Here is a 27404-nt window from a genome sequence, read left to right on the forward strand (position 1 = left end):
ATTAGCAGGTGTAGCCTATACACGAGTCCACTATTGGTCATATCACAACTGAGAACATGCCCCAAATTCATTGCTTTAGTAGAATTTAATGGTAAGTGAAATGATAATCACATTGTAATGTCCTTAGTATTTGTTCAGTCTACAGGTCCTCTAACACTCTGTTAAATGAATAAATGTAAATGTACTACAACGTAAATTTTGTTTTAAATCAATTAACGCAGAAATTACACACAATATTAAGTTGATGTAATTATCAACATTATTATGTCAACACCACTCATCAAAATAATGTGTACGACTTTAAATATTTAATTAATTCAATAAATTACAATTTTTATCTTGCAACCCCACATTAAATTTAGATTGTGGGGGTTTGTTTTGTATAGCTCTGCTGTTAGAAAATACATGATGGTTGAATGTGAACATAAATGAGCAGAATGTAAGCTTGTGAAATAAATTAAACTTTATTGATTGCACTTTTTGAGAAAATGGCATGACTTTGAATAAAAATTTACTGAAATAAATACTCTAAAACATTGATATACCCAAAGAAATGTAAAAAAGAAAAAAATAATAAAAATAAAAAAACTTTACATACCTTCTAAATAGGTCCCTTTAGGAGGTAAACGTTTTAAAGACGGTGTTTTATAAGAAACGCGCGTATTACATGCCTTCTAAACCTAACCCTTTAGGATGTAAAATGTTTAAAGTGCTGCTTAAAAGAATCGAGAGTTTTGTTTAAACTAGAAGACACATTTTCCCGGGAATGTCTTGTAGGCCTATACACAGTGTCCTACACATCTGAAGTGTGTGTGTATGTGGGTGTGGGGGGTGTGCGTGCGTGTGTGTGGGTGTGTTAGAGAGAGAGAGAGAGAGAGAGAGAGAGAGAGTCGAGTGTTTCCTGGGGGTTTGCTGACCAGACTGCTTACAGTGTGTTTATGTTAATGAATTAAGGTACGAGTCGTGTGTTTTAGGGTTTAACGATCCCTACCAATGTGTACATTTGTGGTTTAAGTGAATCTTTGTTTCTGAAATTACTTCTGTGGTAATTATCAGTTTGTGTAACTAATCTATCAGAAAATACTAGACCTGGTGACTGAATGTGGTAGATGTATTAGAATTTTGGACATGTTATGCATGTGTAACTCCCTATGTGTATGATCTATGTGTAATCCTTCTGTCAAGAAATGAACAGACTGAGGTTTGTGAAATAATTGAACTATTTATTGGCTACGTTGTTGAGAAAAACACTGTGATGTGTAAAACATTTCTACAGTCCTTCAAGGCTGTATGATGTCGTTGTTCTCTTTTACTGAAAGAAAGGTCAAAACCATCGGTGTTATGTCTGAAGAAAATGAAAATATGTATTACATATCCTACCTTCTAACCAGGTTATTTTAAGGGTGAAAAAACCTTTTTTAAAGACGGTGTTTTAAAAGAGTCGTGCATTTTGTTTAAACTATAAACAAGATTTCAGAAAATGGTACGCCAACGAGGATACTTACACAGAACTATCGCTAAATACATAAGCTTTTGTCTATGCTTTGACATCCCATGTCCCAGCAGTACATTTATGACCTCTGATGACCATGTGGGTGTGCGGGGGGTGGGTGTGAGAGAGAGAGAGACACACAGGTGTTCTTTCGGGGTTTTGCTGACCAGAATTCTTACAAATGTGTTTGTTAACGAATTAAAGGGAGTCGTGTGTCTCAGTGTTAAAATAATGGTTAAGACGTCGTAGTTAAAACACAGAAGAAACTCTGCAACTATCTGTTACTATGTCTGCTCCGAGAAATCCTAATACCCTTAGAAGATTGCTGTGTATTCACCAACAAGAGGACCTGTTGAAATGAGAGAGGACCTGACTTTTGCTCCAAAATTTTTTTTTTAAAAAGCAAGAGGTTAGATTGACAATTTATTAATGATGGTAATGTAAAGACGTTGTTGTTTAACCCTGAGCAGGGTGTCAACAGCTCCAAAGATCGTGTCTTAAGTCCGAGGGTTTAGTTAGGAGGCAGAAAAACATTTAAAGATGATGTTTTAAAAGAGTCGTGCATTTTGTTTAAACTATAAACAAGATTTCAGAAAATGGTCCGCCAACGAGGATACTTACACAGAACTATCGCTAAATATATAAGCTTTTGTCTATGCTTTGACATCCCATGTCCCAGCAGTACATTTATGACCTCTGGTGACCATGTGGGTGTGCGGGGGTGGGTGTGAGAGAGAGAGACACAGGTGTTCTTTCGGGGGTTTTGCTGACCAGAATTCTTACAAATGTGTTTGTTAACGAATTAAAGGGAGTCGTGTGTCTCAGTGTTAAAATAGTGGTTAAGACGTCGTAGTTAAAACACAGAAGAAACTCTGCAACTATCTGTTACTATGTCTGCTCCGAGAAATCCTAATACCCTTAGAAGATTGCTGTGTATTCACCAACAAGAGGACCTGTTGAAATGAGAGAGGACCTGACTTTTGCTCCAAATTTTTTTTTTTTTTTTTTTTTTTTTTTTTTAAAAACCAAGAGATTAGTTTGACAATTTATTAATGAAGGTAATGTAAAGACGTTGTTGTTTAACCCTGAGCAGGGCGTCAACAGCTCCAAAGATCGTGTCTTAAGTCCGAGGGTTTAGTTAGGAGGTAGAAAAACATTTAAAGACGATGTTTTAAAAGAAACAAGTGTTTCATCCTTAATGGTAAAAAAGAAAAATGGTTGTACTCCAATATGAAATAAAACGGTGGAGACACACTGAGTACACTTCTGTTCCACAGTCTATAAGGATCCCCAAACTTCATGTAGTGTGGAAAAATATATACACCCTCCGTGACTATGTTACTTAAGGTTTAAACATTTTTATTTTGTGATGGCAGCAAGACAAAACGGTTGTGCATTTGGTATGTGGTGATTTTAGAATTAGGCCCCAAATGTCAAATATGTTTTGTGTATGGCTTTGTCAGGCAAAGATCACGATGGTATGGAAAGAGTATACAAGAGTAATTGGGGTGATCTAATGCTTAGGACTTGTACAGTACTTCAGCTTGGGAACGTCCCACCATGGCGTTCAGAGAGGCGTTATCTATGGTACACGTATATATAATATAGATCAGATCACCAGTCTGTCTTTACCCACTCCTGATCTGGGGGTGGGTGGGATGGGGATAACAGTTCAGGCATATTTCCAACAGAACAGAATATTAGACATTTAGTGTAAACTAGTGAAAAAAAAAATAAAATCTCTGAAACATTTCAGTGAAAATAGTGGTCCATATTTAATGCATTATATTAGAAATGATAGTACAGTCTTTGTTGATCAGTTACCAACTCATACTTTATAATAATTTGTTTAGGAGCATCTGAATCTGGCAAATAACTTTTATTGCATTTAGGCATATAATAAAAGTTAATAAAAAAATTAGGAAGAAATGACTTGTACACTACTGCTGCGGTTATTAAGTCAAACCATTTTGTTCAAACTTCAGCATGACCCATAGAGAAGCAGAAACCTATGGCACCTTATGAATACCATGTGAAGGATTACGTTGACTCGTCCCTTACAGTTACAAAGACATGTCCTTGTGCAGGATCACCTTCGCACCAGCATCGGACCCCTCTTATCCCATTTCAACGTATAAGAAAAGGCAAAATGTAACATAAGATGTATTAGAATATATTTATAAAATATAACACATTATGAGGAAGAAACATAAAATATTATTTAACAAGGTCTGCCGTTCAGCCCTCTTAACTGTAAGAGCATCATCAGTATTGTACGGCAGTTGGGGAACAGTAGTTAGCTTTCAGATGTCAGATATAAAACAACTTTTTGAGTCACAGTGCCAAACTACTGGTATTATATTCGGATCCTTCTTTTTCAGCATGAAGGACCGGCATTTATTTAATAGACAGATGGTACAGCCATATACTTGGTCAGAGGATTTAGGAATTTCTTTGAGAAAGGTTCATTGTTTTTGTTCTTTTATCATAGCTTCAGTTTGTATACTTACTTTGGTTAGTGACTTAAACTGTTTTATTAGGTATGGACAGATTTCATTAACAGGGAACGATGATAGGTGAAGATTAAGTTGGTATGTGTGTACAAAATAAAACTGTCTATATGTATATTTGTCTGCTATGTATCTGTTTAAACACTGCTGTAATGGCGATATAAAGAGAGAGAGATACCCATTTACTAATTCATAGAACCCCTTTCCACCTTTTCAAGTTCGTTATACATTTTTCTTTTCAAGCATCGTGTTCAGACATTGCAAATCATCAGTCTGAAGGTTAAGGGTTACTTAGATTTTTGCTTCTTCAGCATCAAAAAAAAAAAAGTCTAAACATTAATCTTATTATTAAACTCAGAAACAATATAACTGTCTGGTTGTGATCATAATAAAAGGCAACGTGAAAGGTGACTTAATTCCCAATGAGATTTCTCTATGTTCTCTATGACCTTTCTACAGTATATGCCATTAAGTCCTAGTGTCAGCCATCATTACAGCACGGGAGAGGAAATCTCGTTCATCAGATGTGCGATGTACGTCTAGACAATCTGATAACAAACTACACACACAACATTTATGTTGAGAAAATTCAGATTGATCTTTGTTCCCAAATAACATTGGATCAGATCCATAGTTTACAGCAGCTGTCCCACACGTATTTAATCTGTATTACGAGTACTGAACAAGTTAGAGGAGGAGAAAATGTATATTTACTGTTCATTGGAACTTTATTGTTTATTTAGATCTGTCTTGATTCATTTTCATATTCAAATTTTTAAAAAATACATAACGTAACATAACATAACGTATGAATGTAGGAACATGGATTTTCACCATGCGACTCTTTTCAGAAAATGGTCTTTCTCTGTTTCTTATGCACACAGAACCTACTTTTCTTTTCATAAAATCATACACCAATTTACTATTCCTGTATAGGGTTTGAGTAAATATAGATAAACTCATTAATGTACTGTAGCTCTCAGAGTTACTACACTACCCCACTTGGTAATTCAGACCATAACCTCATCTCGTTAACAGTTCTTTCCTGCAGTTCAGTCTGTCCACAAGGAATAGGTACACTCAGTAATGATAGGGTTAGGCAATACATGTGCATCACTTTGTTTCAAAGGTGGTGGAGATAAAGACATGTTGTGGAAAGTAGTAATACAGATATCATAAGGAATGACCTGTTTGAGCTGAGTGAATGAAAATCAGTAAACTAAAACACTTTATTAGTGGTTAATTAACACACCCTATTGCATCCTATAAGAGATTAATCACATTCATAGACAACAAACGCAATACTACAACATGGATCTACACAAAATTACATGAACACACAACTATCTGTGATAGCCATAGTCAGGAGCTGGTAAGGAACACTTACTAGCACAGTAATCTTAATAAGTATTTAAATAGATATGATATTTAATAGATATTAGACTTTTTATGATGTAATAATAAAATGTATTTTTTAAAAATTTGAATATGAAAATGAATCAAGACAGATCTAAATAAACAATAAAGTTCCAATGAACAGCAAATCTACATTTTCTCCTCCTCTAACTTGTTCAGTACTCGTAATACAGATTAAATACGTGTGGGACAGCTGCTATAAACTATGGATCTGATCCAATGTTATTTGGGAACAAAGATCAATCTGAATTTTCTCAACATAAATGTTGTGTGTGTAGTTTGTTATCAGATTGTCTAGACGTACATCGCACATCTGATGAACGAGATTTCCTCTCCCGTGCTGTAATGATGGCTGGACACTAGGACTTAATGGCATATACTGTAGAAAGGTCATAGAGAACATAGAGAAATCTCATTGGGAATTAAGTCACCTTTCACGTTGCCTTTTATTATGATCACAACCAGACAGTTATATTGTTTCTGAGTTTAATAATAAGATTAATGTTTAGACTTTTTTTTTTTTGATGCTGAAGAAGCAAAAATCTAAGTAACCCTTAACCTTCAGACTGATGATTTGCAATGTCTGAACACGATGCTTGAAAAGAAAAATGTATAACGAACTTGAAAAGGTGGAAAGGGGTTCTATGAATTAGTAAATGGGTATCTCTCTCTCTTTATATCGCCATTACAGCAGTGTTTAAACAGATACATAGCAGACAAATATACATATAGACAGTTTTATTTTGTACACACATACCAACTTAATCTTCACCTATCATCGTTCCCTGTTAATGAAATCTGTCCATACCTAATAAAACAGTTTAAGTCACTAACCAAAGTAAGTATACAAACTGAAGCTATGATAAAAGAACAAAAACAATGAACCTTTCTCAAAGAAATTCCTAAATCCTCTGACCAAGTATATGGCTGTACCATCTGTCTATTAAATAAATGCCGGTCCTTCATGCTGAAAAAGAAGGATCCGAATATAATACCAGTAGTTTGGCACTGTGACTCAAAAAGTTGTTTTATATCTGACATCTGAAAGCTAACTACTGTTCCCCAACTGCCGTACAATACTGATGATGCTCTTACAGTTAAGAGGGCTGAACGGCAGACCTTGTTAAATAATATTTTATGTTTCTTCCTCATAATGTGTTATATTTTATAAATATATTCTAATACATCTTATGTTACATTTTGCCTTTTCTTATACGTTGAAATGGGATAAGAGGGGTCCGATGCTGGTGCGAAGGTGATCCTGCACAAGGACATGTCTTTGTAACTGTAAGGGACGAGTCAACGTAATCCTTCACATGGTATTCATAAGGTGCCATAGGTTTCTGCTTCTCTATGGGTCATGCTGAAGTTTGAACAAAATGGTTTGACTTAATATCCGCAGCAGTAGTGCACAAGTCATTTCTTCCTAATTTTTTTATTAACTTTTATTGTATGCCTAAATGCAATAAAAGTTATTTGCCAGATTCAGATGCTCCTAAACAAATTATTATAAAGTATGAGTTGGTAACTGATCAACAAAGACTGTACTATCATTTCTAATATAATGCATTAAATATGGACCACTATTTTCACTGAAATGTTTCAGAGATTTTATTTTTTTTTTCACTAGTTTACACTAAATGTCTAATATTCTGTTCTGTTGGAAATATACCTGAACTGTTATCCCCATCCCACCCACCCCCAGATCAGGAGTGGGTAAAGACAGACTGGTGATCTGATCTATATTATATATACGTGTACCATAGATAACGCCTCTCTGAACGCCATGGTGGGACGTTCCCGAGCTGAAGTACTGTACAAGTCCTAAGCATTAGATCACCCCAATTACTCTTGTATACTCTTTCCATACCATCGTGATCTTTGCCTGACGAAGCCATACACAAAACATATTTGACATTTGGGGCCTAATTCTAAAATCACCACATACCAAATGCACAACCGTTTTGTCTTGCTGCCATCACAAAATAAAAATGTTTAAACCTTAAGTAACGTAGTCACGGAGGGTGTATATATTTTTCCACACTACATGAAGTTTGGGGATCCTTATAGACTGTGGAACAGAAGTGTACTCAGTGTGTCTCCACCGTTTTATTTCATATTGGAGTACAACCATTTTTCTTTTTTACCATTAAGGATGAAACACTTGTTTCTTTTAAAACATCATCTTTAAATGTTTTTCTACCTCCTAACTAAACCCTCGGACTTTAGTTTAGTTTAGTTGTTGACGCCCTGCTCAGGGTTAAACAACAACGTCTTTATATTACCTTCATTAATAAATTGTCAAACTAACCTCTTGTTTTTTTTTTGCAACTATCTGTTACTATGTCTGCTCCGAGAAATCCTAATACCCTTAGAAGATTGCTGTGTATTCACCAACAAGAGGACCTGTTGAAATGAGAGAGGACCTGACTTTTGCTCCAAATTTTTTTTTTTTAAAAAGCAAGAGGTTAATACGCGCGTTTCTTATAAAACACCGTCTTTAAAACGTTTACCTCCTAAAGGGACCTATTTAGAAGGTATGTAAAGTTTTTTTTTTTTATTATTTTTTTCTTTTTTACATTTCTTTGGGTATATCAATGTTTTAGAGTATTTATTTCAGTAAATTTTTATTCAAAGTCATGCCATTTTCTCAAAAAGTGCAATCAATAAAGTTTAATTTATTTCACAAGCTTACATTCTGCTCATTTATGTTCACATTCAACCATCATGTATTTTCTAACAGCAGAGCTATACAAAACAAACCCCCACAATCTAAATTTAATGTGGGGTTGCAAGATAAAAATTGTAATTTATTGAATTAATTAAATATTTAAAGTCGTACACATTATTTTGATGAGTGGTGTTGACATAATAATGTTGATAATTACATCAACTTAATATTGTGTGTAATTTCTGCGTTAATTGATTTAAAACAAAATTTACGTTGTAGTACATTTACATTTATTCATTTAACAGAGTGTTAGAGGACCTGTAGACTGAACAAATACTAAGGACATTACAATGTGATTATCATTTCACTTACCATTAAATTCTACTAAAGCAATGAATTTGGGGCATGTTCTCAGTTGTGATATGACCAATAGTGGACTCGTGTATAGGCTACACCTGCTAATACATTTGATGTACTATTTTGCACTAGTACACGTAGCTAATGCTAGTCATATTTAGCAGTGTAATTTGAATATCCACTCTTTAGTTTACCGTAGCAGTGGAAAAGAAGGAAAAATCTGTTTTGACAAATCTGTTCATCTAGAGAGGGCTTTTCAATTGTGCTATAGGAAAGATAAGCATGATTACATTTCTGCTTATTCATGTAAACCTCAACTACATTGTGTAATCTAATTTCATGTATTGATACATTTTTTATTTTATTTTTTAAAATCTTTTGTCATTCGCACACATAGCCTTCTAGCTCCACAGCCTTTGGACTGTGGATAGTTCTATGAGAGATAAAAGTAGTAGACACAGAGTGTTTATTTTTTGTCTATATTACACATTTCATTCAGTGCTTTAACGTCTATAAATCCTGCAGAGATGTTACGTATGAGATTTGTAATGTAAATCACGCTGGATTTTACTTACTATTGTTATAAAACTTAAAGGCAGTCATTTTTCCTGGATTAAAAGACTGCATTCTACTGCAGACAATCTAAATGGAGAAATGTAATTTTAAAAATGATTGTCAACTTAACAACTTGTGTTCATAATTATGGTAATTTAGTACATAACACTTAAATTCCTTTTAAATAATGTGAAAATAAAGTGTGTTTGTGTGTGTCATATTTTTGTTTGGATGTGTAATACACATGGCCGTACCATGTATAGTAACATTTGTGTCAGGAATGGATGGGAACCCGATTTAACATAACTAGTAACGTTTGTGTCAGGAATGGATGTGATCCAGATTTAACATAACTATATATATTTTTATGACCTACCTCAGAGTGTTAGAAAGAACATGTGTGTGCAACTTGTGTGGGTGGAAAACATATGGCCGTACCAGGTATGGTAACGTTTGTGTCAGGAATGTATGTGATCCAGATTTAACATGACTATAAATATATTTTATGACCTACCACAGAGTGTTAGAAAGAACATGTGTGCAACGTGTGTGGGTGTCTGGAATACACATGGCCGTACCATGTATGGTAACGTTTGTGTCACGAATGTATGTGATCCCGATTTAACATAACTATAAATATTTTTATGATCATGACCTTTGATCTAGATATAGAGAGTGAGAATATGTATATTTTTGACCTTTGACCTATACCTGTCAAAACTAAGGTTACATTATATACAAACTATTTCTCTCTAGTGTAATATATATATATATATATATATATATATATATATATATATATATATATATATATATATATATATATATATATTAGTATTTTTATTTCTGAGAGAGTATGAGGGTATTTTAAATTGGCCTACCTGATTTAAGATTGTGAATGCAAGGTAAATATCTCCTTTCAGTGTATATGTAGGCCTACTATATATACATACTTACAAAGAAAACGTTCTTCAGTCTTTAGGACAGTTAAGAGTTCTTAGGTTCTTAAATAGTATCAACTGTAAACCCTCTCTAAATATGAAAACACACTCTGTTCTCTCAAAGCACAGGTTCCCAACCCTGGTCCTGGAATATGCCTGCCCTTCATATTTAGTGTTTCCCCTGGTTCCACACCCAACTCAACTAATCATCTAATTAACCTCACTTCCTGAGTCAAAGTGGGTGTGTTAGACAAACAAAAATACTAAAATGTGCAGAATCATATGGGCTAATTCATTTCACTTTACATATGACTAAACTACACAAGGGTGTAAATAAATCAGTTTGTGTACATTTTAAAACAAAACAATGTGATCTGTATTTTGTATGTAGGTCCACTTCGTCTACAGTAGTAAAATGGGGGGTTGTGTATGATTATATTAATTGACTGATTGACAAATAAAAGAAAACGCCTTTATGGCACAGGTTCCCAACCCTGGTCCTATCCTGCACATTATAATGTTTTCTCAATGATATGAATGCTGATTGATTAGTCGATCAATAAAAGCTGTTCATTAGCTCATTAATCGGGTCATGTGTTGGGAGCAAGAAAAAAACGTGCAGGACAAGGGGATATTTAGGGTTCTAGCATATTTTAAACGTTTTTAACGTTTAATATATAGTTTTAGTATATAAAAACAAAAATTTAAAAAGAAAAGGAAACTTGTCTTAGGGCGGAAATAAAATGCAAGTGAATTTTGAATGGTGAAATTCGGGTATATATATGCTACTCTGTTCGGTAAAGTCGTGCGGGCTGAAAGAACACGAGAATCGCCCACCTGTGGTAGGTGCTTCCGGTACCCACTTGAGCGGGCAGATCTGGCGCAGCCAGAAGGCTGTTTTCACCTCGCTGCAGGTGTGCGCGCGGGCGGCGGACGCCACTGCCAGGTTCCCGAGCAGGTTACGCCACTACCAGGTTCCTGTGTGTGTGGGGGGACACATGGCCGTACCAGGTATGGTCACGAATTGGATGTGAACCAGATTTAACATAACTATATATATTTTTATGACCTACCACAGAGAGTTTCATATTCTATGTGAAAAGAAGGACCATGTGTGCAACGTGTGTGGGGCGGAAAAACACACATGGCCGCACCATGTATGGTCACGAATGGATGTGATCCAGATTTAACATAACTATTCATATTTTTATGATCATGACCTTTGATCTAGATATAGAGAGTTAGAATGTGTATCTTTTTGACCTTTGACCTATACCTGTCAAAACTACGGTTACAATATATACAAACTATCTCTCTCTAGCGAGGTAATTCAGTAGACCTGCAAGTATACGGCGCAAAATGATTACAGTAGTATAATATTTGGGAATAGACTGAGATTAATCCCATATCTGATTAGATTCTTTGGTAATCTGATTAAATATTTCAACTGTAATAATTGTTGAATTCTACTTCCTTATGTTTGACTGCTAGGGCAGTTTCCTTTGCCAGCAATGGCCAATCCAGAAGCATTAAGGAAGGAGTTGAGATCAGTGCTTTCAGTAAAGACCTCCGTGGTCTCACTAGCGGTATAGACCGGTGGTGTAAGCTCTACTTAAATCTGGGCTGCCTACAATCCAAATATGAGTTCGAAATGCTGGTTCAAAAGGTGTGTGATGCTCCAGTGAATGCGAGTTGCATCTCCAGTACAGTGACACTGGCCATTAATGAAATAATTACCATGACAGCAGGTGTAATGAGTGCAGAAATCCTACAGTCATCACTCCAAGCAATGGGAACCAGAGCAGTAACCTAGTGCATTGGACTTTGGGCAGAGGTCACAGAGTTTGTTGACGAAGATTATAAAGCAAGATTGGCTGACTCAAACACCGTTGCTGGAGCCTGATAAAAACATTCTGCTCTGCCAACCACTAGTACCTGTACAGGTACTTGGTGCACAGACCCAGTAGGCATGAACTAGATATTGGAGGCAGTGGGCTAATTTTAGAAATGTCTGGAAACTATTCGTGCAAAGTTGGTTTTCAGAAACTGCAACAGTGTGTGGATGGATTTAAGCAGGATACAGCACAGGCCACTAAAACCGTTTCTTGCCTGTCACTTCTACAAAAAACAAAAACCAGGCAGTATAGATGGCACATAAGCCAGGTTTTTCAAATGAAGCAAGTGGAATCCACTGCATAACAGACATGACGCATGCGGTGAACAAACATGCTATACAAGTCTTTTTGAAGACAGAGCCAAATTGATTATGGTTGCTTCATGAAATTTCGATTGGGCTCACATCGTCCACATTGAGACTTTCTGGCTTGAGTGCTAGTGCTGGCATCTTAACTAGACATGAGGCACAGACACACACTGAATGGGGTGCCAGTCTATTGCAAAGCATCACACACACACTCATTGGGAATAAGTGCAGCCAAACCACCTACTGACACATTTTTGGGAGGAAGAAGCCAGAGAAAGCTCACATGGAATGGAGAGTACATGGACAGAAATTCTACAGTAACCTGAGCTCAGGATGAACCCAGAGACCCTAGAGCTCTGAGATGGCAATGCACACTGTGCCTCCTACTAATGCTTTAGCACAATTAAAACATTTTCATATACTGCTGGATAATCCTGACAGCTAATAAAACTTAAAACACAGTTTTTTCTATTTCAACTAAAATATAAATATTAAAAGATCATGTTGGATGAGAATTAGGTAAGAAATAAAACACATGGGAGACAGGTGTAAGTAACAAACAACTTTATTGTGAACGAGGATAAACTGGACTGGTAGGAGAGTAATCAGTTGTAGAGGGAGGCTGACGGTAAGGAGAGCAGTCAGGAGAAAAGTCGGGGCTGGCAGGAGTGTAGGGAGGAGAAAGGTCAGAGCCTGGGTCGGAATATGCCATGTCATCATCGCCATCAGGTTGATCGGATGAGTTGTCAGTAGAAGCAATGAGAGAGGAGTCAGTCTGCATGGAAGCATCCACATACACCTTAGCTAGACAGATTCTGGATCTCAGAGGTGGTGGAAACCCAGAGGTGTCCGGGGGAGCTCGTAGAACCTCAATTAAGAGAGCCAAATCCGCAGAAAGGTGTGCAAGTTAGTAACATGTATTCAGGTCAAAGCCCAGGTCCTCGAAGGAGGGAGAAAAAAGAGCTGTCGTTCTGCTGTAAAACCACAAAGAGAGGAACAATCAGCCCATTGTAGGAAGACAGAGTGAAACTAAAAATACTCTCAGGATTACATAGAAACTGTATGAAAATAAGGTCATTCATTGATCAACTCCAGCTGAAGAACAAGAGGGGCACACACACACACACACACACACACACACACACATACACACACACACACAGTCACTGAGGCATGCATTCACTGAGTCAAATTACACACACACACACACACACACACACACACACAGAGACATAGGAGCAAGGAGATACTGTGCCAAGACACACACACACACTCAGAATGACAGAGCTAAAAATATGAGGATACACTTGTAAAGCAGGAATGTATGTAGAACACCAGCATAAAATTTAACTCACCCATGGCTAAAAGAAGATACAGAACAACACAGCTAGGATCATCTCTCAATGAAAGTCAGTTCCAAAATGACATAGAAAAGCAGAAGTCAGTTTTTAAAAAATAAAAATAAAGCTGGGGCAAACATAATGGGTTTGGAAATGACCTGAAACTCGGTTATAAAGGTTATCAGATAGTAAAGAAAACACAGAATAAGCGTAACAGGAAAACACAAATTGGATTATGTAATGGGTTTGGAAACCACCCGAAACTCAGGTATGTTGGTATTGGGCTAAACCAGGGGCGGGAACTGAGAGTGAAGAAACTGTATAAAAAGGAAGCCTCATTTCTGGGGTTTTTAGATCACTCTTGGGACTTCTCCATGTGGATCTTGTGTAGTGGAACAATAAACTCGGACCCTTTTGCTTTTCCTCACTCACTGATTCCTTGTGTATTTTTTTCCCTTCACACTGCTATCTGATGTAAGTAACTGATTTTATGAAAAGTCTTTTAATAGTATTTGATTGATTGGTGAAAAATAGGAGTGACAATCATTTTCAGTGATTTTTTCTTACCACTTAAAAAAATCAATAATTAAAAAGATAATAATAATAACAGGCCTGAACAGTAGCCGAAACTCACTTGGCATCTGCCAAAAAATTTTTACATGCTCCAACGAACAAAAACACCTTATCTCTTTACACCTTATCTACAAAAAATAAGCTTACCATAAACTCAGGTTAACTATACACTACTTTCTATGCATCATGTGTCCAAGAGATGTTGAGAATGATTTTAATAACATATGTTGTATTCAACACATGTTTAATTCGCTGTATTACCTCACTTCACTTCTGTTTCTTGGTTGTGTTAGGAATGCATTTTTCATTTGCTGTTGAAAACCTGGATGTCATGGGCTCTTTTACTTTAAAGGTGTATATCAGGCATTTCTGATTTTTTTTAAAAAGATAAAAATATCAATAAACATCCAATGTCAACTTGTGTTATTAAACTCTCATTACATATCATTATGGTATACTCATAGACTTTACTTTTGAAATCGACTTTTATGACTATTAATTTTTAATTGCCAACTTAATTTAATTAATCTAAAAGGCAAGACCTATCATTCTGACAGAATGCAGAATACACACAAAATACAATATTTTAAATAGTCACACCTTCTTATATATTAAATGTTAGTCCCAAGCACTGAGAAAGTCCATGAAGGTGGAACAATATAATTATGATAAGCATGTTTGTTCTGTGTTGATGTTGTATTTAGAATTGCATATAACAGACTGGGGTGTGGTAGTCTAGTGAACTTATTTCACTTTAGTGCAGGGGTGTCAAACTCATTTTAGTTCAGGGGCCACATACAGCCTAATTAGATGTCAAGTGGGCCGGGCTGTTACGAAGCGTAGACGGAGACAAGCGCGGGCGAGCGGAGAGATGACGTGAGAAAGAATCCAGAACGAGAATCGAATCGGGACAGAACAGGCAAGCTATGTATCAGGGCGTAGGCAAACGCGTAGTGAGAGACGAGCGTTAAGTCGAGCACCAGGGAAAACACTTCTAAGGAAATCGGCTTGGTAAACAAACAGAGACGAGACTGCTGAGCAGTTACTTCGCTAGCGGCTAATGCTAGCGAGGCCCTTATATAACCTTAGGTGTCTGCAGGTGTTCGTAATTAGAACTCCGGCGAACTCGAGCGCGGGTATGACTGGGAAGTATAGTCCTCCTCCGCCATGTCCCTGGGCGGCACTACACTTTGAGCTGCCGCGCCGATTTCGCCGTGTCGTAACACGGGCCAGTAAAATCATAGCATAATTACCTATAAATAACAATAAGTCCACGTTTTCCCTTTGTTTTCATGCAAAGAAGTACAAGTACATTAGTAAAATCTTCATATTTAATGAAATATCTTTTTACAAAACATACCATGAACAACCTCAGATTTCTTAAGACAAACATATGCAATATGCTTCTGATTATCATTTACATGTGTGCATTACAACTGGGCACAGTGTTTGTACAAATGCAAAAAACTTTAAGTCACAGGTATTTGGAACTGAAAAATATAGTATTGCACTTTAAAATTTATGGCATTGCATGAACAATAGGATTCCACCAAACTAAACTGTTGTAGTGAAGCTGTTGACTAACATTAAATTGCATATTTTCTAACTATTACCCATTAATCTCTGTGAATAAATAGTAAGTGGTCCATTTTTCTTGGAAAAGACATTTTGCCTAAAGGGTGTAGGGGCGCGTAGAAAATAGGATAGACTACACCGTAATAACAAACAGCAGAAGGCGCATTGCTGCCATCTGCTGTTGGGTCTGAGTCCCAGATTTGAGCCACGTCTTCTACTCTGATTAAAACAGTAACATTACCCTAGCGGATAATTTAGGAATCGCATTTTATTAAAAAATTCTATTTCGTGTCTTTTATGCATTTTTTCACTTTCAAAATTCATCCTGCGGGCCGGATTGAATCCCCTAGCGGGCCGGTTTTGGCCCTACGTCTGACACCCTTGTTTTAGTGGCTCAAGTACATGCTGGTAACTTGAAATGGAAAACATTTTGTCATTTTATTCAGTGGAAGGCCTGGATTGGATGCAATTTTCATATCTGGTTCACATCAAAAGGTAAAAAGTGATTATACTTTATTATTATTATACCGTGCCTCATACTTTATTTATTTACAGTTTTATTTATGTAGACTGCAACCTTCAGCAGATATCGAATTCACTACAGGCAGGGTACAATAAGTGAAAGTGGAGTACAGTTAAGAAAAAAGAGATTTGGTTTCTGGGGGAAGTGATAAACACATCAAAGTTGGAAATGAGGCATCCTCTCATAACAATAGACTTTCATTGTAAGAGATTAAATTAATCTGTGAGTTGATGTACTCCAAATTAATCAACAAAGTGAAGCAGAAAGAGTAAATTCTCTAAAATGGGGCAGTAAAACTTGCAAGGATTTATTTTCTGGCCTTATGAATGAAAATCAAAACATATTACGAAACCCTTCAACTGGAAATGCCTGATAAAAGAACTTAATGTAGTGTATTCATAGAATATTAAAATATGTAGATGGTGAATTTGGATTTTTTGAAAAATCCTGTCACATTGAAAAATGTGATTCATTGATGTCATTAGTAAGTATGCTATAAATAAATATATAAATAAATAAATATAAATAAATACATTTATTTCTTTACCTTTATTTTACCAGGAAGTCCTATTAAGATAAAAAATCTCTTACAAGAGAGACCTGACCAAGGTAGCAGCTGTAGAAATTTCACACTTTATTATTTCAAGTAATATTGAAGCCATATAATACCATATAAAAAAAAAATTTAATTTAACAATCCAAGCAGCCCAGCCCAGCCAGTCTAATAATTGAAAATGTATAAGAATTCGCATCAGTCCAAACTTCATTCATGTAAAATTGTTCTTTTGCTAAGATATTCTTCTGTTTAACAGGGTAATTAAGTAACCCTGCATGCACACTACTGAGAAAACAAATGCAGATGGAGCAGTATGATAGTAAGTCTAATGTATGTGAATTTGATATCAACTAAGTTTTATTCTCTAAAGTTGTAATAATAATTGACTACAAGAAAATAATTTGCTGTTACATAGTTGATGACTGATAATCAATATTGGGCCATTTTAAATGGGGAAAGACAAGTCAAATCTGAGTTATTTAGTTTCATGCAATGACTAAATTTAATATTGAAAACCCTACCAAATGGGGGGGGGGGGGGGGACTGATTTGTCTTCTCTCTATATTTTCCTGCAGGGGAGATGTGTACTATAGAAGAAAGATCTGCACAATCAACTGACCACTTAAAAGTTACTATTGTGGCTCAGGGTGGAAATGTTTTTTCTCCAATTTTTCATAATGTTCAAGGAGCAGGGTGCATGACCCTCACACAAAGTGTTGGTGGTAAGGTTTACTATTTTATAGTTCGATTTAAATTACAGTTGTAAATTAAATTGGAAATTGTTGAATATATAGTGACATTTTACATGAGACATAATATATACAGAAATTGTGAATGATTGCTTTAATGAACCTTTGTGTAGGTGCAAACTTATCAGAATGTGAGGCCAGAGGTATGTTAACTTGCCATTTTTATGATAGTTTAGATATTGCAATTTATCTCTTAATCAACAATATCTCATAAAATTTGTTCATCATTTGTTCAGCAGTCCATATTCAGTTAATATAATCTTATTTGGTCATTTATCATTGTTTTTTGTTCCTAGATATGACCTCTGTGATGACAGAGTATAAGGAGTCAGTAGTGTCCATGTATGCATACACTCGGGAATATACCTCCTGTCCTGGTGAGCATGTGCTCCTAGCAGATCGTTATGTTGATCCACTGATCATTCAGAGACACAGAGTGAAGAAAGAGAGAGAAAAAGAAATGTGCTCCAAAGGAAAGGACTTTTTCAACCTCAGGACATATGATACCAACCAAAGCACTGGTATTGATGACTTATTTAGTCAAGAGGATGGTCCAAACAATGAATGTCCAAAAGCTGTCATTCTCCAAGGAAATTCTGGAAATGGAAAGTCTTTCATGGCACAAAAAATCATTCTGGATTGGGCCAAGGGAGATCTCTTTGCAGGGATCTTTGATGTAGTCTTTCACCTTAGATGCTCAGAGCTTAATGCTATTTCTGGGGACATAAGTCTGGTGGAACTTCTAAACTGCAGTGAAGAAATGACTCAGATCCTAAAAGATAAGGAAAAGAGAGTTCTTTTCCTGGTGGATGGGTTTGATGAGCTCAGACGTTCTCTGCCTGAAAAGGCATTGCCTATCAGAGTTGATATCCAGGCTAAACCTGCTGCCATCCTGAGCTCCCTTTTGAGGGGAATCATGTTAAAAGAGTCCTTCTTGCTGATCACTACGAGGTCAACATCTACAAAAAAATTAGGAAAACTGCTCAAGTGTCCACAACGCTTTACTGAGATTATTGGCTTTTCTGAGAAGGGAGTGCAAGAATATTTTCAAAAGTTCTTTGAGGACAAGGATCTTTCAAATCAAGTGCATGACCAAGTAAAGACAAATGAGGCTCTCTACACAGCTTGCTTCAGCCCTGTAATGTGCTGGCTTATCTGCAACGTCTTTAAGCAAAAGCACAACATGGGTACAAGAATGACAAGTGGATTGAAAAGTACCACCTCCATTTTCATTGATTTTGTATTTATCCTGCTTGAACATCATTGCCAAGATTTAAATCAAACTGAACAGTTTAACATGCTGAAGAACCTTGGCCAGCTTGCTGAAGAAGGAATGCTTAAAGGCAAAATCCTATTTGAAAGACAATTTGTTCCTGAGGTGATCTTAAATCTAGTTGGCCTCCCTTTCCTCTGCACTTTTCACCACAGAGAGGGAACTCATGTGAAGGAAATGTTTAGTTTTTTGCATCTTAGCTTTCAAGAGTTCTTTGCTGCACTCTTCTACGTCTTACTCGACAAGGCAGAGGCTGAGACAAAAATCAATCAACTGCTATCATCAGTTTCAGATCTGTTTAAAATGTCCAAAAATTCCCATTTGCTACCAGTCATCCAATGTCTTTTTGGACTCTCCAACAAGAAAGTGATCAACTTAATCAATGAAAAACATCAACACGTAGTATCTCGGAAAATTGGTTCCCTGCTGGAGAAATGGATGCACACATTTGTAAAAAATGATATGATGACACATTTCAGCAGTTTCACCCTTCACTGCTTGTATGAGGTCAATGACAAGAATGTTGTTATGAATATTATGAAAATTTGGGAAACAGGGAGGGCTGGGGTTAACATTTTGCTGAGTTCTTCACAGATGACAGACTACCGTGCAGCAGCATACTGTCTGCAGTTCTGTAGACGCATCAGAAGCCTGTATCTGTGTGCAAGTACAATGCAGACTCTAAAAATGATGGAAACAGCACTGAGCAAATGTTATGAACTACAGTTAGTATTAATATCACCAACAAATAGACTATATGTCAGGAGTAAAACATGATGAGGCATGCTGTAGGAAAATAATCAACGAACTAATCAACGATGACGTTAATTATTTTGCAATAACAGCATTTCCTCAAATGTTTACCTCTGTTATACCACAGCAAATTGACAACGATTACAGTTTGTAATTTGTTAAAGAACAACACATCTCAATGTTAACCATTTATAGTTATATTTAATGTTGCGGATTAAAAGATAGTTCCTGTTATCATTTAAGTTATAGACATTCCCTCACCAGCCATTTTCTTTCTTGAAGTTAATAATAATAATAATAAAAAAACCCAACCAAAGCAAAAAACCTCAAAGAAACAAGGCAGTCAGAAAACGTTGTTAAGCAACACCTTCTAACCAATCAGATCTGAGAATTCCAAAGCACTGTGAAATAAATAGAAATTTTATCCTGCAGCTACAATGATTTAGCTTCCAATTTACAATTTAATAAAAAGTTAAATAATGACTTTGCTGTGGTATGATTATATATATATATATATATATATATATATATATATATATATATATATATATATATATATATATATATATATATATATTTCTTTTAGGTCTGAAATATCAATTGCATCATTGAATCAGTGATAATTTTTTTCCCAGTTTAACAGTGAATTATGTGTCAGATGATGATGCAGTCTATCTGATCTCTGCTATGGGAAAAGGAAAACATCTTCAATGTCTGAGGTGATCATAATACAGTTTGGGGTAACACTTTCGAATGCTTACTTGGAACTATTGCTAAGCAGGGACAAATGAGTGCTATTATTACCTTACTTTTAACTACCAATAAAAACTGGTTAACTACTCAGTAAGTAATAATAAACAAATAATTGGGTTAATTCTATTTTAAACTATTAACTATTTAATAATTTCTTAGTCTTACAGATCTCCTACTATTAGCAAACTATACAGATTTCTATGTAAAATATCATCAGCAGTGATTGAGAAGGCACATCTGAAACACACTCATGGGTATAATGAATGTGAACACTGAGGATTATTTACTTTGTCATCCTTTCTCCTTCCCCCAATACCTTTGGAGGAGAAATTAAAAGTAGATAGACTAACCACACACTGTCCAACTGAAGTAAAAAATACATATAAAGGACAGATGAATTTCGTGTCTTTTGGTTCACAAAAAGTGTTACAACTCTTCTGTTTACCATGCATGATATTTGGAATGAAACTCATTCTTATTATGCCATAAATTAGACCATGTGATATAATGAATTGCTCAGTTCTAATAGTTTTAATGTTGAGCTGTTAAGGGATAATATATTTTAATGCTCCTATCTAATATCATGACCAGCCTTTAATGGTCTATATGATTTATTATTGTTAGCTCAGAGTAGTCTGAGGATTGTTATGTGTAATAGTCCTAAGAACAATAATATAACATGGTTACCCATTAACATTGACTGTGGTGTTATTGTTAATAAATGCTATTGGTAGTTAATAAAAGTATTACTAAAAGACCTGCTTAGGAAATGGTATTGTAAAGTTTATTTTATCCACAGCTCAGTAACAGAATGTAGACTATAAAAGCGTATATTTTCTGCCCTGGTTACACTTCAACACAGGTTAGAAGATGGTAGTCTGTCTGACCACAGTGTACAGATGATCATGAGCACTTTGCCCAAGCAAAGATCTGTTGTTGATGTTCATCTCACAGTGAAGGCCATTAATCACAACAACACTGAAATCCTCATGAACTTTCACAAATGTCTGAAGGCTTCAGGACAATTCAGGTAAAACTTGCAGAGCTCAAGTAAGCCAAAAGTAACTATCAAGAATATAGTGAAAAAATAAAAAAAATGCCACTTATTTTGTTATCATTCATAATTATCTAATCAATATAATGAATGAGCACCTATTCACCAATGATTTGGCTGACTAAAAAACTTATAGTACGTTTAGAATGTTGTATGCATAATAAAACCAGTGCCTGTCCATATTTACACAGCTTGAAGGTGGCTACTTTAAAGAACCAAGAGGAAAGCCTTTGCTCACATTTTGCAATACATAATTATAACTTGTGAGTCCATTTTTCTATGTTGTATTCATACAGCTTATATGAATATAAAAATTATTTAATTAAAATTATCATTTGAAATTCCTTTTTTATTTTTTGTGAATTTTTTTTCTTCATTCCAGGTACGAAATAACTATTAAGCACAATGTTGTGGAATCCTCTGTGAAATGTGGACTGGCTCTTGTGTACCTCTCAGTGGCCTTTGACTCAGTGATATCCCACAATGACATGAAACATCTCCTTCGGATATCATATAATCTTAAAGAAATGTAAGTGTATGCTGCCTTCTTCTGGTTGTGAAATGTATTTAAATAATAATAAAAAAAAATAATAATTTCTGTCAAAAACATGTTACTCCACATGAGGGATTCACATTGACTATTCTCATTGTTTGATTTTGATTTCATTTCATCATACAAACAGACTTAGTACCATGTTGTAACTATACATAACACAGATTCGACTGAATTAGAATACACCAACTACATTGCTTGTAGTAAAGAACTTGTCACTATATTTAAATCCTGCAAAAAATAATATTAAAAAATAATAACACTCCTTCTTGTTGATTAATGTTTTCAAGTCCTCAGTTTGAGGAGCATGTAGATGCACTTCTGTCTTTCCTCCATTCTATACCTGGTTTAACTACAGTGAAGCTGGATGCTAAAAATTTGAGTCTGAAAAGTGCTTCAAAGATCCTCACTTTCTCCCAAAACAGACCCAGTGTTGGACGTCATTCCATTCGGTAAATAGACAATGCAAAAATACACAAACTAGAAAACATGGATGATCCATAAATATCATATATAGGTTACATGGATTTCTACTTTCTACACCTGCTTCCAACACCATTTTTCTGACAAACTACAAATTCAAATACAATCTACATTTAAGCATTTTAAGACAATGCAGTATTACTAGACTGCTTTGTATTTCAAATTAAATGAACTTTTAAATCTTTGCAATCTTTGGCTATACACGAATGTGAAAATAAGTGGTAGCCACACTGAAAACTACATGTAAAACTAACCAGGAAATAAATAAATATAAAATACAGTTTTATTCTGTTTGCCTGAACAGTTTCCATTTGTTTTTGCATTGTTTGCTAGGTTTGATGTGGATAGTCTCAGAGGTATCAATGAGGAGGACATCTGCTCTCTGTCATTGTTCACAGATGATCTTGTGTAAGAAATGTTTTTTTTTTTTCTGAATACATTTTTGCTAAAAAAAAAAACTAACTAAACAAACCTTCACAGACATTCCCATAGTGCCCACAAAACCAAAAGAAAATCTTAGCAAGTTTATCTTAAATATAGGACACAGGTTTATATAATATTTACAATTATGAGATTATTATACAATAATATTAATATTATTGTCAAGCTTATTTCTAGACATATATAATATGTTTGAAATGTTCATTGTAATTGTTCTTTTTTCTAGAAACAAGCTATGCTTATTTTGCAATGTTCATTGTAATTATTAATTGCTTTTTCAGTTATGTGGATGGTGTGATACTACACCTGAAATTAAAAGTGCACAGTTCAAGGTATGATAAGATGGCGGGGGCTCGGTGGTGGTGGATGAGGAAGTCAGAAATATTATACACCATTATTAAAGTATAATTTGGACATGAATGTAAAAAACATGAATAAGTAAATTGTTAATTATTCAAGTTACATAGGGCATGGCAGAGTGTTGCTAGTTAGGAATGTGTGTGGAAAGTAGGATAGAGCTAGAATATGTCTACAAATATTTTTTCTTTAATAATGGCATTCACTTCTGTTAAAGATTTGTATGAAATTATTTTTGAATGGATTTGTTTCAGTCTTCAGGATGCATATGAAACTGAATTCAAAGCAATACTCCTGCAACTCTCACTGACATTTCCACCTATGGAGGGTGCCACTGTTAACTGGGAAGTTTTATTCAAAATGAGTAGCCACCTGATGAAATCAAATCAAAGGCATGTATGCGTTTGAATAATATTTATTATATATTTTGATGTTTTTCTTTTTATGCTTTTATGTAACTTGGAACTTGGAAAATCACAGTTAGGAATTTGTAATGGTCATTTTATTTGGAACTTATTTATTATTTTACTATTTGACATTTTATTTGGAAGCAGTTTAATTAATTTAATTAATTAAGTGCTAGAATATAAAGTGCTTTTTTTCTAAGCATATGCTTGCTTATAAGTAGTTTATTACATTTCTTAATATAAATGTATTTATTTTTTGCAGAACATGTTTCTCCTTGGACAAGCAAATGAGCACTATCTTTTCAGTTCTCCAATCTGTGCCATCTCTAACGGAGGTTAATTTACACTTGAGAAGCTTACCTGAGAATTGGGCAGCTGAAATGATTTATTTTCTCCAGGCCTGTTCTAGTCTACCATTCTTTGAGTATGATCATACTTTGTAACATCTGATATTTGTCTTACCCTATATGGCAGATTTTTATTATATATATTTATTGCAGATTGAGAGTGGGCAATGGAGGTGAAACTCTGGGAATGATCAGAGGAGAAGCCCTGAGGTTAGCATTGAGTTAAACACACACACACACACACACACACACACACACACACACATTGCTTCTAAACATACAAAACCTTAACATCACATACCATTTCTACTTTAAATATAAAAATACTACAAAACCTTGCTTCTTTAGAGCATATATAAGTTATTCATTATAGACAAGTTGTCTCCTACCATATGCATTCATATGAACTCATTTGATTTTTAGAACACTGACTCCCCCCCCCCCCCCCCCTCTCTGTCTCTCTCTCTCAGGTCTTCTGACAAAAATTCCATACTGTCTTTTGGATGCCGTCATTTGGATTATCATGACTATCACGGCTGGATGTATGTTTTAAATTGTGCTGACAAACATATTGTCACCGTAAAATAACATACAAATAGTTAATTTAATATTATTGTTTTTATACTAGCAAATTCAGCCTAATAATATTCTGAACTGATGACTAAATTAATAATTGTCCAAAATTCTTTCCTAAAAAACAGATCACCACCAGGTTATATGGCAGGTGATGTTCACAGTGTGCTGCCCTGTATCACCCTCACCATAACAAACAACACAGATTTCTTCAACAATTCTTGGACAACATTCTTCCATCATTATAATCAGCTTAAAGCAATGACTGAGCTGTGAGTGATATGGCATTTAGACCTTATCTAAATACAAACGCTAATGAAACAACAAATTAAAAAGAACATATTTGTCGCATGTGGTTAGCATCAATGTAATGTGCTTTATATTGATTTATACAGTCATACAGTTATACAGTTTTACAGTTGCTGTATATTGCAGATGTCCAGAGTATGATCAGTGCCTGGACGGATTGTTATCTGTCATGAACACTATTCCTGCTCTGAAAGAGGTAGAGCTGGCATTGAGATTTTTCACAGCTCATGTTGCTTCCAGCATTCTGCAGCTTTTTCAGACCTCTTCCAGTCTGTGTAAGATTGAGTGAGTGCGCAACCTTTCTGTAATAATACATAAAAGGTTCATTTGTTTCAATTTATACTGTAATCTATATAGCTTTTCTGGCTTGATTATATTGGATTGTATCATGTGTTTTCTGAGAAAAAATAATAAACTATACTGTTTGAAGGATAACTGTTTTCTTATCAATTTTATTATAGAATAAAAGTAATTTGTTTTGTTTTCTTTTGTTTTGTGTTTCTCTTAATTTGAGCTAGTGTTATGCTGTCAAGGCAAATAAGGAGAGATCGTGCTGATGAACAGAATGCCAGGGAAGATTGGAAAAGGTAGTAGCAATTTTTCTTTTTATTACATGGTGCATTCTGTATGATTCGCATAATATCTTGATAAAATTAAAAGTTTTTATTGAGTAATTCTTTAATATAGAATAAACTGCAGTGGCTGGATGTGTTACCCATTTCCACTCTAAAATGCTAATCTGAAACCCGTATTCATCATGTCAGTGTCACGACTTCCCCTTTAAGCAGCGTGCTGAAGAGCATGTGAATGCACGCTGCTGTGCAAGGTGCGTGAGCACCTGCTTTTTCGTTCTTGACATTCGTGACATTTGGACACGTGCATTTGTTATGTTTTGTTATGTCTCCTCCCTGTTCCGTCATTGGTTATTGTGTCACGTGTGTCCGAATTGCCCTCAGCCGTCAGCCATTACGAAGTTGATTATATATGTGTGTATATATGCCACGTGCCTCCCAGCACACAGCGCGAAATAGAGTCCCGCGCTATAGTTCATGGTTCTTGTTTTGTTCCTCGACCCTGTATTTCCGCGACCTTGATCCTTGCCTTGCCCCTTTATGCCTGTTTGCCGATCGCCTGACCTCTTGCATGTTTGTGGATTACGTTTTGGATCACGTTTTGGATTTGTCTGCCTGTCGCTCTCTTAAATAAACCTGTTTTTACTGCGTTTGCATCCTACCTTATCTCCGTTACGTCACGATACGTGCCAGTCAGACTATTTCTTCAAGTGCTCAACTTGATCTGAAAACATAAAGAAGACAGCAATGTTTAATTACTGCAATACTTTTCTTAAACATATGCTTACTAATTAGACTGAGACAGATTATATTGATGTGGGGCAGGTGGCAGAATACTTTCTATTTAAGGGCACTTGTCCTGATTGACAGTGCAAATTATTTTGGTTTCAACAAATGTCTAAATGGAACTTTGGCATTTCATAGTAAATTCTCCAAAGCTGGTGTATAGTATATCATATTTGAGACATAACAATGAATTATGTTTATAATTTTTTTTTTTTAAAGTTAATTCTAAGGTGATTTTGTTTAGGTAAGTGTGGAAAATTCAGTGTTCTGCATAATCAGTTTTGGATCTGTTTGCAACACATTGTGCAGGAACTATTCTAATTTACCTTAATATAAAAATAAATGAAACTTTTAGAGGTATGTCTTTGATTTCAAAGAGATTTGTATCTTTTTTTGTTAGTATCTTCACCTATGGATGCCAGTTTGTATGCTTAATTCACTATGCATCATTAACATTTAGGTTCCAAACAGCATCCAGAAATACTGTTTAAACACTGTCAGTCCCATATCTCTACACTGGCTCACATTCATGGTTTTATGTTATGCTGAAATGCCAAAAGTATGTGGCCACCATTCTACTTATTGGGTTTTGTTATTGTTTACCCACACCCACTGCTAAGGTACATAAAATCAGATATACAACCATTCACTGTTCATAGACAAACACCGAACTTAGAATGGGCCATACTAAAGTTCAGTGACATTTACCAAGAGTTATAAAAACATTTAGATTAAATGTAATCATGCAATCATCAATAGAAAAATGCAATCTCAAATATTTGAATGAATTGTTTGAGTGGCTTTGATGGTGCTATGCAATGCTTTCATGCAGTTTCCAGAGTGACGATGAAGGGGACAGTGTCTATTCAGATATTAGTGACTCAAACAGATCAGCAGAATTCAGGTATCAAAATGACTTGCTTTGGTATGTGAATCATGTATTATTTATTATTAATTAAATATTCTGAGATAATTTTCAGCTCCATTTAATTTAAATTGTGCATATATAGTGTATACAGTACATATTAATTACATTATTATTATTATTATTATTATTATTATTATTATTATTATTACTAATTTTATAATCATTGCAGTTCTGGGAGCTATGGCACAGATGTGGAGGATTATGGGGACACTGTTTACTTACCAAGACAGCTCAGGTTGGGACTTGTTTGTTTGTTTTTGTTTTTTTATATACAATTGCTACACTTTAATGTATTAACTATTGAACATGATCAATGTTTTGCTACAGACACAATGTTCTCTTCATTGTGGGCCA

General features: G+C 35.2%; 1 protein-coding gene across 10 annotated transcripts in view; it reads left to right on the forward strand.

Moving 5' to 3' along the window:
- LOC108280423 (uncharacterized) overlaps window positions 1–27404 on the forward strand; it is a 55480-nt gene that overhangs the window by 22088 nt on the left and 5988 nt on the right. For 2 of the 10 annotated variants that reach the window (XR_008393099.1, XR_008393098.1), the window contains exons 1-22: window positions 13830–13959; window positions 16080–16128; window positions 16969–17031; window positions 17288–17434; window positions 17575–17604; window positions 17758–19459; window positions 20123–20206; window positions 21103–21270; window positions 21486–21557; window positions 21677–21823; window positions 22138–22299; window positions 22664–22738; window positions 23053–23103; window positions 23383–23520; window positions 23798–23959; window positions 24036–24092; window positions 24353–24424; window positions 24584–24727; window positions 24891–25049; window positions 25283–25351; window positions 26955–27026; window positions 27220–27285. Coding sequence is in view for 7 of the 10 variants with exons in the window: in XM_053673845.1 (XP_053529820.1) it covers window positions 17010–17031; window positions 17288–17434; window positions 17575–17604; window positions 17758–19459; window positions 20123–20206; window positions 21103–21270; window positions 21486–21557; window positions 21677–21823; window positions 22138–22299; window positions 22664–22738; window positions 23053–23103; window positions 23383–23520; window positions 23798–23959; window positions 24036–24092; window positions 24353–24424; window positions 24584–24727; window positions 24891–25049; window positions 25283–25351; window positions 26955–27026; window positions 27220–27285 (3599 nt within the window). In the remaining 3 variants the exon portion in view is untranslated. Of the gene's footprint in view, window positions 1–13829; window positions 13960–16079; window positions 16129–16968; window positions 17032–17287; window positions 17435–17574; window positions 17605–17757; window positions 19460–20122; window positions 20207–21102; window positions 21271–21485; window positions 21558–21676; window positions 21824–22137; window positions 22300–22663; window positions 22739–23052; window positions 23104–23382; window positions 23521–23797; window positions 23960–24035; window positions 24093–24352; window positions 24425–24583; window positions 24728–24890; window positions 25050–25282; window positions 25352–26954; window positions 27027–27219; window positions 27286–27404 lie in introns of those variants that run through there. The other 8 variants (XM_017495380.3, XM_053673847.1, XR_008393097.1 and 5 more) reach the window with 6 other exon arrangements.

The sequence above is a fragment of the Ictalurus punctatus genome, chromosome 20 (genome assembly GCF_001660625.3).
Source record: "Ictalurus punctatus breed USDA103 chromosome 20, Coco_2.0, whole genome shotgun sequence".
Classification (NCBI taxonomy): domain Eukaryota; kingdom Metazoa; phylum Chordata; class Actinopteri; order Siluriformes; family Ictaluridae; genus Ictalurus; species Ictalurus punctatus.